Here is a 14,676-nt window from a genome sequence, read left to right as displayed (position 1 = left end):
AGTAAATATAGAAAGAAAATCCTTACCCATTTTTACTACACTAACATCATCGAACGATTCTGTAGTTTCTCCGCAACTTCTCGAATGTATTCTACTTTTCATCCAGGTTTTCCGTTTTTCTTTGTACTCAAATGAATGATGACAATACATCAACTTAAAAATTGGCTATAAATAGTGAATTCAATATCACATTATTTTCTTTTCTTCACGTTGTCACGTTTCTCCTTAACCAGCAAATTAAGATTACGATTTATGTTTATGTGTATCACTACATTTAATACCAGATACAAACAAGAATCAATTCTCAATTCTGTGACTCCATGCTTTGTTTACCTCAAAAGTGTACTTCCGTAGATAAAAAATGAAGATTGTAATTTCACTAGACACTCGGCACAAATTTTACAACCGTTACACGATAAACTATGAGTATACAATGTTAGCTGTCACAAAAAATATAGCCACTTAGCAATATACCGGACAACTACAAGCATGCACATGTTGCCAGGTTGAATCTGCTGTCACGCCTTGAGCTTCTCCGATGCATCGTGAGCAGGTGCCAGGTAAGGGGTTAGAAAAGTCGGTGCCCTCGGCATAGTTTCTTCTTCAAGCAATTGTATTCACACATGTCTCTCAAGTGCTTTTCGTGTTGTCAAAACGAACGATACTTTAATTATCGTGTACCGTTTCATTATACAAAACAGAACAAAATTTATATAACATTATGAAATAAAATTGCTCGCTAATAATACAAACATATATATATACATGTATATGAAGAATAAACAATTATCTGCTATTGAAATCAAATCATGATTATGTATCGATTATTTTTGCATACAGTATAATTATGTAATAATCTTCTATTTATACACTCTAATAGGATTACAATGATGATGTATTAAATTTTTCGTTTGAAATGTACAACCTCCATTGTGTAGCACAACAGAAGATTCGAATATGATTGTTTAAACATACTTATTATCGTAAAGTGTTTCGCTTGTTGCGTGCCGTGTCCATCTTTTTCTTATTCGACCGATTTGTTTAACTTTTAAGTTATTACTTCTCACACGTGTATAGGCGATAAAAGTAACCGCTAATACTGCCGCCAATTTTCAAATTTCACCGTTCGATGCCGCGCTTTCACCAAATGGCAAATAATGAAACAGCTGTTTCTACGAGTATGAGGACATCTAACGGAACGCGCGCGCGATCGCGTCAGCAACAGCAGGAGAGAAGAATGGAAGTTGTGAGGGTCGAGGGCCGATCGTATCTGCAGTAGTAGACCGTTCAAGGAATCGACTAAGAAAACATGGCTGCAGGTTGTTGTGGAACGAAAAAGCAAAAGCTGAACAATTCGTCAAGTGTTCCTTGTAACGGTTCGATATTACAAAATGGCATACAATTAAGAAACAGTGTAATAGTAAAGCCTGAGATGGGCTTCTTTTGCTTCGATGTTCTTTATTGCCAATTACATCAACTCGACCCTCCAAAACCGCCCAACTTTAGCAACGAAGCATTGTAAGTAATAATATTCACTGTCATTGTATTTACTTTTTTAAATTTTCTATTCTTTCTTTCATATTACCGTCTCTTTCTCTTATATAGCATATCTTTGTCTTGTATGCCTACGTATCAGCTGCTCTCTCTTTTCTGTTCAAATGTTGTGTTCGTGTGCCTTCGTCTTCCTTGAGTTTCTTTGTTAGAATGTTGCTGCATCCAAACAACGAAATACGAGTTTAATTATAAGAATTTATCGACTACGTAAAGTTCAATGTTGGTTTTCACTTTCGAAATATATTATTTATTATTTATTTATATTCACGATACTATTTACATAAAAATAAAAATCATTTATTGCGTATATGTATGTATATGTATCTATAGGATCTTTTGTAAAAATTTAAATTATTTTCTACTTATTTATTACTTTTTCTGTTTATTATTATACAGAAACAAGTTTTTATCTCGCAAAGAAAATATATTTTCTTAGATTATCAACTTCATCCATATAACCATGATATATTTTGCCTAAAAGTATCCTTATTTATAAATAATATAAAAAACAACATATATCTGTATGCATTGTGTATTTTATAGCCCATTATTTGTAACATGGACTATCGGAAAAGATATGAGGTTAAGAGGTTGCATTGGAACATTTAATGCAATGCAGTTACATGCTGGACTTAGAGAATATGCAACAACTAGGTAAAATTTTTTATTTTTATTTTAGATAAAATATTGCTTTATATTTTTAAAAATATGTGGAACTTTCTACAGTGCATTCAAAGATTCACGCTTTAATCCTATCACACGGGATGAATTACCGCGTTTACATGTAAGTGTTTCAATTCTGAGACATTTTGAAGACGGTGTTGATTATTTAGACTGGGAAGTAGGTGTCCATGGAATTCGTATAGAATTCCATAATGAGAAGGGTAATAAACGAACTGCTACCTATTTGCCTGATGTTGCAACAGAACAAGGTTTGTAATTTACTTATATTTCATTACCTTTGGTAAATACTTTTATCACAGACTATAATTCTATATTATACTATACAATATAAAATTCTATGCTACAAACATTAGATATTTTGAAAAGCGCAGTTTATTGTGTTTAGGATGGGACCAGATACAAACAATAGATTCGTTGCTGCATAAAGGTGGTTACAAAGGATTGGTCACTCCAGATATTAGACGTAGTGTGAAATTAACAAGATATCAAAGCGAGAAGGTTACCGTAAGCTATCAAGATTATATGACACATTGGCATAGCCGAAGATGCTAGCAGCTGGCTTGGGGTCCTAGTCAAGGACCCCAATTGCCACCAAATTCTGTTGCAGTTCATTATAACACTAATACATCTCACACCTCCCATTTACTATACAATAACACTCAATACAATTCTTACATGGCCAGTCAGGAACATGGATTAGTAATGACACAACGTAATCATCCTGCATTCATTCATCCTCTTCCAATACCCCCTATTTCTCCCGTTATGTTACCTATATGGGATTACTCATCATTTTGGTGGGATCAAACAAGTTCATCTTATCCTCCGTCACATTCTCATCTTCATCCTCCGCCCCGTGTTCATTGTTTGTCACCACAAGAAACTGCTGATCGTGGAATTCGTAAACGAAAATGACATTGGAGGCGACTATTGTTTGCAATCTTTCATTGTTTAAAATGGTGCCTACTGTACTTTGTATGTTTCTGCATACACAGTTTCCCCCTTATGATACCACATGGTCCTCCTTGAGGACAATAGCATTTTATGTATGATGGCACTGTCTTTTTTCGTTATCTCAGATGACGTAATTAATATCATTATTTATCTAATGATTGGTATAATCGTAAACTATATACGCATATACGACAAGTGCATTAACTTTTAACTTTAATATTTATAATCATTGATAAAACTATATGTCAAATATTCAGATTTTAAATCATATATTATATAATTGCCTATTCTCATGTATTTTAATGCGTTCATAAGTTAAACAACACGATTCAGTTCATAGAATAAATATTTTAAGATTAAGAAATAGATTATACATAATGTGCAATTAGCTTTGCCATCATACTTATTGTGTCCATTTGTATTTATGTCTGCAGTATACGAGTGATATGAATAACTTTATAGCACAGTGATGCTGCCTGCAATTCACTGCCTGCTTCACAAGGTTTAATGTACAAATTCACGCGAAAATGTTTCTATTATCCGTATATTATAAAAAAATATAGAATATCATTTTTAGATAAATACATAAGTGAAGATTGAAAACATTAGATTTTCTATTGATAATATTTCTTCTAACGATGTTCTATTAATTCATACATAGTATATAGTTATTATATTCTGCATAACTTTTGTATTATTATTTATCGAAAGTTATCGGAAATTCACATAGATGGTTAAATTAATATAAATTAGATAATTATCTAAAACTATATGTTACATTCTCTTAAATTAATCATATGCAAAGAAAGTTAGAAACTTCCTTATCGTTGTTTTTTCATGACTGTGTCATGAATAATATATATGTAAGTACTAATTTTTAACTTACTAATTTAAATTTCATTGTATTGATGGCATACATAAATTTTGCTTTAATATGTGCAAATGCTTACATTAATGCACTGAAATTTTTAAAGTGAAAGCCTTTAATAAAGTCTAATTTTCTATTAACAATATGGACTTTTATATTTTTATTTCTTTTTTTTATACCATTGATACATTGAAATTTATTAATTCTAGTTATATTATAGTCCAGCGTATTATTACAGCAAAGGATCATACTACTGAATACATAAATATGTAATTCTTTGTGAATAATCATAACTAAGATTAGTCATAATCAACTAAATTAATAGTAGATACCTATTTGAAAATTATTATTAATTTTACGAAATTTAGATAATACTCCTACAAAAATAGCAATGTAATAAAAATGATAGAATGGGACCTCTACTGTAAATAAGCAATGGACTGCATTATGACTATTAAAATGCGTTAATAATAGTTGTATTATAGTTGTAGATGAAAATGTGACGATCTCATTGTGATTTTAATATTCTGTGACTCATAAAACACAAATAGAGTTGCTATTGCTTTCTGTAACATACTTATCTTATTACTTTGTTTTTCTTGAAACAACTTATTATTATATCATGTTAAAATGATTCGATGAAGCAAATATTTGGTGACTTTGAGGTACAGTAAAATGTGTTCTTCCACGTGTTGATATTTTCACTTTTTTTCATTTACTAACCTTCACTTGACTACTTCTATACACTGCCAAGTTATTAATTGCTGCTTTTATTATTATATATATCAAAGCTCTCGTTAACAGATACAAGTGGAGCAAAACTTGATTTTGTTAATTATAATATAATTATTTTAATTAAAATATATAATATACTTGGGTTTTCTTGGTATAAGCATTTGTTTAGTATAGTTTTATTATTCATTGTTTATATATATATATATATATACACATATACTCAGCATTATGTGATGTCTAATTAACTGCCATTTATATACTTAAATAATGTCCAGTATTTGAAAACTAATTGCATGTGCTTGATTTGTGACAATAGAACATTTCAAGTCCTTAGTTAAAAATAAAGTATTCAGAGTGAATAAATTTAATATTTTAAGTTTAAAGTTTATAACAAAAATTAGTAATGAAATAAAAGAGATTAACATGTTTAAGGGACGAAAACATTATGAAATAAATATACATCTTTTTATATTTATGTTGAATTAATGTTTTTACATTGATATAGAATAATATAAAACACATTATTATATAGGAGATATAACTTTGTTGTCTTTATGCACATAATAAATTTTTCATGTATAAGTAACTGAAATCATTTTTCTCTTAAAATTGATTTGGATAATAAAGTTAAGTGGTAATATACATTATATAATTACAAGAGTACTTGCAATTACAACTAAAAAGATTTAATATTTTATGCTATTGCTTACTTAAAAAGAGCACATTATTCTATGACTTCAAATGTATTTTAATGGACAAAATATGTATTGTGCCTAATGAAGAGGATTTCTGTTAAATAATTTATACATAATAATATGTATCTACATAGATTCATAAAAAATGAAAAGTCCATAAATGAATGAATATAAAGAACAGTTATAATAATTTATTATATAATTGGAACAAATGAATAAAAATTTTATATTATCAAATTTGATTACACTATTGTAATTGTTATTAATATCCCTATTCTGTTATATACATACTTAATTTGTATAATATATAGTGCTACAACATTTTATATTCTTTAACTGCTCAAAATTGTTTGAAATTATGTATTATGATTAAATTTATAGTTACGAAACAATTAGTACTTTTATGTATGTATTTAAAAGAAGGATAACATTCATTAGGAATGTACTCCATAATTAATGATAAAATAAACTTCGTTCAATTAATGCATAAATGTACTTATTAAATATATTTAAATATCTAAAATATATAAATTGATGGTTATTCATGTATTTTTGAAATTTTAACTAAAACAATAATATGCATTCTGGTATTAGAGAAACATTCAGTAGAAAAATAGCGGGCAATGAAACAGCTGTTTTTTTGCGTGATGAGACATCTAGCGGAACGCGTGCAACATAATCTCATGTGCAATAGCAACAGCAACAGCAACGAATGAGTAAGATGCATGATACGGAACCGATCGCATCTATCGTACTTAAGAAGAGTTAACTAAGAAACCATGGCAGCTGGTTGTTGTGGAACGAAAAAGCAAAAGTTGAATGATTCTACAAGTATACCACGTAATAATACCGTAAGTTTACAAAATGGTATTCGTATACGGAACTCTATAATAGTTCAGCCTGAGATGGGCTTTTATTGTTTCGATGTCCTTTACTGCCAACTGCACCAACTTGACCCACCAAAACCACCCAACTTCAGTAACGAAGCTTTGTGAGTACTTATTATTGATATTCCCATTCAGCTACTTTCTTGTTTGCTATTTTTAATAGTTCAATCTTTCATGATCTTAAATTTGAAAATACGTTTCTTCCAATATGATATTTTTGATATTTTATTTATAATTTATCTTCTGATTGTCTCATTACATGTATTTACATTTCGTGTTTATAGCTGTATCCGAAGGTTATAATTTTTATTTTATGAATACGATATTGCAAATATGTCTCAAATATTGTTGACACAGTCTTTGTATTCAAATAGTTTTTATTCAATCGAAAATAAGAAAAATCATTGAACATATTTTATTTTTATTATTTTATGACCTATGAAATATTTGAAAATGTTCGGTAAAAATAGATATAAGTAGTAACTATGTAGATAAAATTACGTGCATAAATATTTGAATTAGGATTTTTGAAAGAATTGTGCTTTTTGGTTTCATATCATTTTTCAATTTCAGTTAGGTGAGAATTTTGTATTCAAATTTGATATATTTTATCAAAATTAATATTAATATATTAATATTTATTAATATTTTTATATTAAAGCCCTTTATTTGTAACATGGACCACGGGTAAAGATATGAGATTAAGGGGTTGTATTGGTACATTTAGTGCAATGCAGTTGCATGCTGGATTAAGGGAATATGCTACTACTAGGTAGTATTTTATATTAAATATAATACCAATATAAAAAACATTTTATATATGTTTATAGTATATTTTTTTATAGTGCTTTCAAGGATTCACGGTTTAATCCCATAACATTAGAAGAACTTCCACGATTACATGTAAGTGTTTCTATACTCCGACATTTTGAAGATGGAGCAGATTATCTAGACTGGATAATAGGAGTTCATGGAATTCGTATAGAATTCCATAATGAAAAAGGCAATAAACGAACTGCTACATATTTGCCAGATGTAGCAATAGAGCAAGGTTCGTATTTTCGTTTTATAAATTTGAATTTGTATCCTTAAGAGAATTTTGTAAACAATTGTTCTATAATACGAAGCAACATATATTAATGAATTAATAGCTTATTTAATGATTAACTTATGTTTAAGTTATGGTTATGTGTAATGGTACTTGTAGAATTTTACAAAGTCAGAATTTTATTGATTTAGGATGGAGCCAAATTGAAACAATAGACTCTTTGCTACATAAAGGAGGCTATAAAGGATTAGTTACTCCTGATATTAGACGTAGTTTGAAATTAACTCGTTACCAGAGTGAGAAAGTGACTGTGAGTTATCAAGATTATTTGACACATTGGCAAGGTCGAAGATGCTAGCAACTGCCCTGGGGTTCTCTCAAAGAACCCCCCATTTATCATATATCTGGCAACATTTGTTATCTAAATACAGATACATTTAATTGTTGTCTACAATATATTAATTATCAATGCAATAATATAATGGCCAGTCAACAAGCATTCATTATAACAGAAGTTAATTATTTTTCATGTACACAATTGTGTTCAATATCTATTAATTTTATCATCTTATCCTTACAAAATCATCTTTCATTTCTATATATATATGTAAAACTTTTTTATTTATCATTATATCATAATCATTATCACAAATGTCTTCCTGTAAAAGCTATGGAATACATAAATATGGTACTAAAAGCAGTTCAACTTAATCTTTTGATATTTCCAGTGGTGCCTATTATGTAGTATGTATTTTGTTTCACACGTATTTACTTCATAAGAAAATATGTTTGTTAACAAAGATAATAGAATCCTGAGTATGATGGCCTTATCCTTTCTAAATCATTATTTACAAAATACTAAATGTAGTAAAAATAATATTACATGTTGAAGCTAAATACAGTTGGAAATCTTTTTCAAATTGTTCTATATTTAATATAAATATATTTTCATTTAGCTCATATAAAATATTATTTATTTCATTTTTTTGTCCATAATATGTCTCTTTTATTGTGACATTTCCTAATTAATAGTTGAAAAATAAATGTACTTAATGTGTTTACTCTTGCCATCATACTAACATCTGCATTTATGATTGTAGTCCAAAAAATTGTGATATTCAAACGAAATTAATATATTTCACTATTAGTAATATATTTGAGAAAGTAAACATGGATGTCTGGTATGTATAATTGTAAGCATTAATGGCTTTTTTTAAACATTAAATATTAAATATACTGTTTCTAATATAAAAAATAAAGAATTGTTAAATATAATACTGAAAAATTTTTGGAATTCATATTTTATATTACTTTTTTGTATAGAAATATATATAATATCGTGTACATATAAGTGTATTTTTACTTATAAAGATATAAATTTATTCAAGCATAAAAATCATTCATGTGTATTGTTTCAATAATTTGTTGTTTGAATACTGAAACAAAATGAAAAGTTGTGCTCTATAATTAATGAAACTATAATATACTTTTTATAATACACAAAATGTTATAATGTTCCAAATAAAATTTTAACAAATATATTTTATAACATAGCCATTTTTTAAAACTATTTTTTAATTTATGAAGTTATTCAGGATAATTAACTGAATCTGTTCATTGTCCAAGATTTATAATATGATCACATATTTTTTTCTAAACTTATGAAATTATTATTTTTTTAAGATGTTACATTTAGATAAAGACAATTCATGTTTAAGGTCATACTATAATTACAATGCACCTGTAATTGATTTATAGAAATGGATAATCAATAATAGACTTCTTGTGATATATATAGTCTAATTTAATACTTAAATAAATAATTAAGTTCCACTAAAATTTGTTATACATTTTGTAAATGAATAAGTTTTATAAAATTATTCCATACAGACTGATTAATTATACAAATTAATTTATTGCTCTTAACGTTTTACTATACAATACATTTAGTATCATTAAGGAAGTGAGTTTTTATCTGACAGTTTAGTATCCTGTATAAAATATAAGAACAAATATGTAAATATGTTATGTAAATACAGACAAATGTGTACATATATTAACATATACTAAGTAATACGTATATAACCATACCTTCCTATTTTCTATGTATTTATAAATCTTTATTATAGTATTTGTTATGTTTTCCATTGATGTTGCTTGCGAGTAGGTCACTGTGCTAGTTACAACCATATTACAGAAGAATAAAAATGATAAGGTTCTAGTGTAAGGTCTGACAGCATTCCACCATAATTTCAGAAGTTCGTTTACTTCATATATATATGGAATTCTATATCCTATACTTCCAGCAATCTATAACAAATTGTCTAGATGTAAAAGGTTGATTAATTACAATATAAAAAATAAAGGAATACAAAAATGTTACCGCAAGATTTATTGTTGGAGCTACTATTAAGGAATATAATAATGCATTACCCTGAAGGAATGCAGATGCTTTCAATTCTTGACACGTTATACATTTAGGTTGAAATAATAGCAGATTTTCTGTAATAAACTGAAAATAACAATTGTTACTTTGTTATGTATTATTATTATAAATTAATTTATTGCTATTCTTTTCTATTGTAAGAAGATTTAATGATTTTTATATATCTTAACATACAGATTTATGACAAAAATATGCAGAAAGTGCTGATCCTGTTGATATAAATAGCATAGTAAATGTCCAACCATGATGACGTAATTTTAGTTGTTGTCTAAACATTGAATTAATTACTGCCCCGTTAATACCAGCCATCCCTCCTATTATAAAATCTCCATATCTTAAAGACCAACTTAAAATAGTGATACGATATTATTAGAATTATTGTATTGCAAATAATGAATTAACTTGAACAAACTTATTAATGTTATATCTTTATAATGTTAACAAAAAATGTATGAATTATGTGACAAAATAAGGTTACATACACTTCACGTTGCGGTTTCCATTCATTAATTAACTTGAACCGATTTTGGATAATCTCGGAATTATTTAACTTATAGTTTGAGGATAGTTTTATCATTTTTCAAGTTCTTATCTTCTAAACGATCTTATTCTAAACGTCTACCTACACTTTCCCCTTAACACCGTGTAATATATTGTATATATTTTTAACGTATAATATGACGAGTTTTATTGTATCAACATTACCTACTCGACACAGAATACATATTATGTGAATCTTTCTACAGATTATGGTTTTATTCTTCACCGTAAGATGTCACTGTTCGAAGCCTTTTCAGCTTGCGACACATACTGGAAGTTTATACAGGTGCAATTACAAATTTTAGACATACCGTCGATATTTAAATAACTTCTATTATTAATATTAAAATAATACATTCTTTGAAATGAATCTCTTCCTCATTCTAATAAAAATATCGTCCTTAAGTATCCGATATGAATATTTCTGAAAATTATATGTGTACGTCCGCCGGTGCAATCGTAGGGGTTGCTTTCACGGGGGAGTGTGTCACGAGACGACCTGACGTCACGTATGGTGCGATCGACCAATCGGAGGTGGCGTTCTCACGACTAGTTAGTTTTCCGACTGCTAGAATAAGCGCGACGCCATATTGCCCGTGGCCGAGTGGTGGCGGCCTGTGTTTATATCCGTTTCGTTTTACCACGTTTCGACGGGCCACCGGGAGGTCTCGCGAGTGACGTGCCGAGCCGTGTATATGCCCGTCTACGCCACCCGTGAAACAGGTCGTCGATTCGCGTGACAATAGTGAACCGTGCGCGATCGTGGAGTATCGAAGTGACACACCGTTCTTTGTGTTACTCTCTTTCCCGTTTCTTCACCCTTCCGTAAAGTAGTGCCGTTTACGCTTCTTTGTCGACGTTCACCCTTTATCCATAGCCTTGTGTTCTGACGTATACGTGCACCAGGATTTAGTTGTCATCAAACGAGATGCCAGTTCGTAAGCAAGGTGGTAAGCTCTCTTATTCTATCGAAACAAAAGCCACCCTCTGAACATGTCGATTCGAAGTAAAATCCAGAATCGTCCAATGGGAGGGGCGATACGTATGGGTCACTCAGTCAGCTGTCATCTGACTGTCAGTTGCATGCCTCTTTAATCGCTGCTTTCTCTCTTTCTCTTTCTCTCTTTCACTGGCATCGGGTTATCGAGTTTCACGTGCTTTTCAACGAAATGCGAGAGAGAACGCGTGACCTATTCGCAAACGGTTTAATCGTCGATACCGTGGGTGAAAAAGACTTCGCCAATTCGTTGTTATTGTTAGTTTTTCCAGGCCGTGCGCGAGTTGCGCACGACGCTCGACCTTGAATTACATAGTTAATCGAGAGAGGTCGCATGTTTACGGGAACGCAAAATTGCGTTCGGTGTAATCGCGCATGATTATTAAAGGGATGATTAATGATCATGATAACTTGTTGGAGTTTTGACCACGTGCAGTGTTACTTGGTTCGTGGTGCTCGCGTCGTTTCTATTTCTTTTACGAACGCGATGTCGCGATGTCATTATTAAAGCTAATTCAAATCCTTAATTAAATAATTCCTGTAATTTCATTTTATCCATTTCTTTCATTCGATCGTTTATTTCGTTCCTTTAATCGTAGTTCGTGTTAACTACAGTTAGGTTGCGTTTGTTAAACGGTTAAGTTAAATTATCGAAAATATGGGAAGGATCGATAGGTCGAAGTATCGAGTACGGGATCTTCGTCTCATCGATGTAGGCCAGTATAGTAGAATATGTTGCAATAATCACACGGCTGTTAGTTGTCGGTGCTTGGACATGGTCCAAGAAAACGCAATAATTTCAGCTCTGGTGAGACTCTTTTGCCGCGATTATGTGACGAGACAGATAGGCCATAGGCTTGGTTGGTCGTATCGCGTGTATTCTCTAGAAATTTCCCTTCTTTTTATTCTACCTTCCTTTACGATCGGTTTCAATGCGTTTATTTTACCTCCCAATAAAGTCACTTTTTATCTTAATAAACTGTTCGTGACAGCTGATGCGAGTGACCCTTGGCTTTTACTAATTTTCTTTGAGACATTTTAAATTATGAATGTTTACCTTGTAAATTTTGTAATGGAATAATAATAGTATTCTTTTATCTGTATTTTCCGTTTTCTTATTGCATTAACTGCTTGATTGTTAACAATTATTTAGTGTATAATTTACTGACATTATTTTGATTAGGAGTTTGATTTCTTTCACAAATTGAATAAATTTGTCTGTCTTATTTCTATTGAAGCGGTTCTTGAGATGTGGGTTGATTCTATAGTGATCATGATATAGATGTTTAAAGATCAGGTAACCAAAGATCATAGTAAACTATCAAAAACAACTTTCTTTTGCCAACAATAGCCTTTACTACAGAGCATATAACGCTACAACCAACTAATCTAAAGATAATTGTCCATCATTCTCTAATCTCCTCAAATCTTCTCAAATTCTAACAAACATATTACAATATTATAAATAGTATTTTTTGCATAGATAATTGATTTTTTAATTATAAACATTGGTATTTAATTAAGTATCAATATGCACCATCTTTTTTGAGCCGTTGGTGCCTATACAACTTTCACTACGCGGAAGGTCAACGACATTTTCCACAACCTCTCTCATTAGTCTTCTGCCTATTTATCGTTACTTCTTAGGCTCCAACGCCATAAACTGGTGTCAATAGCACTTGATTTATGGACGGGTTACCATCTAGGGTCAGAGCAAATGGAGAGGATTTAGTACTAATCGATAACTTAGCCGCAACTTCGTTCAACTATTCGAAGAACTTTTGTTTTATAAATTACGTGCGTTATTGCGTGCAATAAATTACAAAACGACATCGTAAAATGTGTCGGGTTCCATGCTTTTGGTGTTGAATTGGGAAAGAACTTGGTGTTTGAACGAAACGATCCGGTCTCGCATAAAGAAACGTAACGAGAATCTGATAGAGTTGGAAGAGGACTTTCCCTAATCCTGACTGCTCGTTGACCTCTTATAGAGATACGATGGAAACGAGTACTCTTTAGTAGTAGCACGTGCCAGCAAGCGGCGTCTCTCTCTATGTATGCCTTACCGATCGATAGGAAGAATTTCAGTAGCGCATCCAAGTAGTTCGTACTTCTGAAACATAATTTTTTCGCGTCGATGTGATACCTATCGATTGTATCGATGTAATTATTCTTTAAACATCAGCTATACCACGCTCTTTTTTCGATATTTTCGATTACCTTAAAAGAACGAAAGAACGCATGAAAATATAGCGGCGAAAGAAACAATAGGACGTTTAAAAATTTTTGATAGACGAATTAAAATGCAGTTTTGTATTGATCTATCACGATGTCTCCATCATTTCATTTAATATTTCTCGGTCTATTGCTGGTACTATCTTTTATTTCTTTAAATCACGTTAAAAATCCTGACGCGTTTCTATGTACGCTGTTACCAGCGTAAATTTCCCTTATTCAGATTTAGATTCTTAGATTTAGTGTATATTAGGAAAAGGAAAAATATTGCTCGCGAACTTAAAAACGCGGATTACACGACTACAAAGTACATATATACATAGGTAAAACACGAAGAGGATCGGTTCCACATCTTCCAAAGATTGTACGCGAGAAACGAAATCGATTGTCCAACTCACTAAGTGCTTTTTTATAATCCTATTAGCGAAAAAAGATCCATGTCGATCGTTCGAATTTGGGTCGTTTCACACGTCTCACCACTTTCTGCTTTTAATTCCAACAGTCCCATTTGCGAGGTGATATTATATAATTTGCGGTTGGTCTTTAGGCATTTGAATTTCTTGTTTCGGAGATATACTCATAACGTTTTCTGCGACTATGGTTTGCTTTCCTTGCCTTCGGTGGAAAAATGTCTTGCGTAGTTAATTACGCGGGCCCGGTTATAAAACATCCTGGCCGATACATCGTGTTGAATGGAGGTAATTAAATTTGCCCCTAATTATCTCTATTTCGAGGTTATTTAGAAATCGTCGCGCTTCGTTACCATCTCACCACGGTTTCATAAGCGCCGGTTCACCCGCCCTTTGAGCTACTACGGCAGTGAATGAAAAAAAAATGAATTTTTTTTGTACTTCTTTTCGCTTCTTTCCGCCAGGCCCGTAAGGCGATACGCGCGCGCGACACCGAGCCAACCAACGACGCCGATAGTTTTCAATTTCTGCGGTGCAGGCGCTTCGTAGGCAAAGACGAGGACAGAGTCAAGGATGGTTTATGGGTCGGTGATTCGCTTAGCCCGGCAACTCGCGAAGCTTTT

At 31.1% G+C, this 14,676-nt stretch overlaps 5 protein-coding genes across 8 annotated transcripts in view; 3 read left to right on the top strand and 2 right to left on the bottom strand.

The window, feature by feature from the left end:
- RhoGEF3 (Rho guanine nucleotide exchange factor 3) overlaps positions 1–485 on the bottom strand; it is a 132,942-nt gene extending 132,457 nt beyond the window's left edge. Inside the window, exon 1 of one of the 2 annotated variants that reach the window (XM_069122812.1) lies at positions 27–485. The gene's annotated coding sequence lies outside the window, so the exon portion shown is untranslated. The remainder of the gene's footprint in view (positions 1–26) is intronic. The other variant, XM_069122816.1, reaches the window with a different exon arrangement.
- A 727-nt stretch (positions 486–1,212) lies between these two features.
- On the top strand, positions 1,213–3,710 carry LOC138184678 (nuclear protein AMMECR1-like). The gene is made up of 4 exons (XM_069122848.1): positions 1,213–1,518; positions 2,098–2,208; positions 2,281–2,486; positions 2,624–3,710. The coding sequence occupies exons 1-4, from the start codon at positions 1,310–1,312 to the stop codon at positions 2,788–2,790; spliced, it is 693 nt and encodes a 230-aa protein (XP_068978949.1). The 5' UTR covers positions 1,213–1,309; the 3' UTR covers positions 2,791–3,710.
- A 2,347-nt stretch (positions 3,711–6,057) lies between these two features.
- LOC138184677 (AMMECR1-like protein) lies at positions 6,058–8,152 on the top strand. Its single transcript, XM_069122847.1, has 4 exons — positions 6,058–6,481; positions 7,039–7,149; positions 7,223–7,428; positions 7,617–8,152. Exons 1-4 carry the CDS (start codon positions 6,270–6,272, stop codon positions 7,781–7,783), a joined length of 696 nt encoding a protein of 231 aa, XP_068978948.1. The 5' UTR covers positions 6,058–6,269; the 3' UTR covers positions 7,784–8,152.
- A 1,168-nt stretch (positions 8,153–9,320) lies between these two features.
- Positions 9,321–10,592, bottom strand: LOC138184679 (uncharacterized). The gene is made up of 5 exons (XM_069122849.1): positions 10,354–10,592; positions 10,046–10,217; positions 9,809–9,937; positions 9,517–9,735; positions 9,321–9,416 (listed from the first exon to the last, which is right to left on the bottom strand). Exons 1-5 carry the CDS (start codon positions 10,446–10,448, stop codon positions 9,381–9,383), a joined length of 651 nt encoding a protein of 216 aa, XP_068978950.1. The 5' UTR covers positions 10,449–10,592; the 3' UTR covers positions 9,321–9,380.
- A 400-nt stretch (positions 10,593–10,992) lies between these two features.
- Positions 10,993–14,676, top strand: part of dlg1 (MAGUK family member discs large 1) — a 539,916-nt gene continuing 536,232 nt past the window's right edge. For 2 of the 3 annotated variants that reach the window (XM_069122833.1, XM_069122830.1), the window contains exon 1: positions 10,993–11,358. In XM_069122833.1, coding sequence (XP_068978934.1) covers positions 11,340–11,358 — 19 coding nt within the window. In that variant the 5' untranslated portion in view covers positions 10,993–11,339. Of the gene's footprint in view, positions 11,362–14,676 lie in introns of all 3 variants that reach the window. The other variant, XM_069122828.1, reaches the window with a different exon arrangement.

Source organism: Bombus flavifrons, chromosome 11 (genome assembly GCF_040668555.2).
Source record: "Bombus flavifrons isolate JBK064 chromosome 11, iyBomFlav1_principal, whole genome shotgun sequence".
Classification (NCBI taxonomy): domain Eukaryota; kingdom Metazoa; phylum Arthropoda; class Insecta; order Hymenoptera; family Apidae; genus Bombus; species Bombus flavifrons.
The sequence above is the reverse complement of the archived record's forward strand: the minus strand, read 5'-3'. Positions and strand labels throughout refer to the sequence as shown.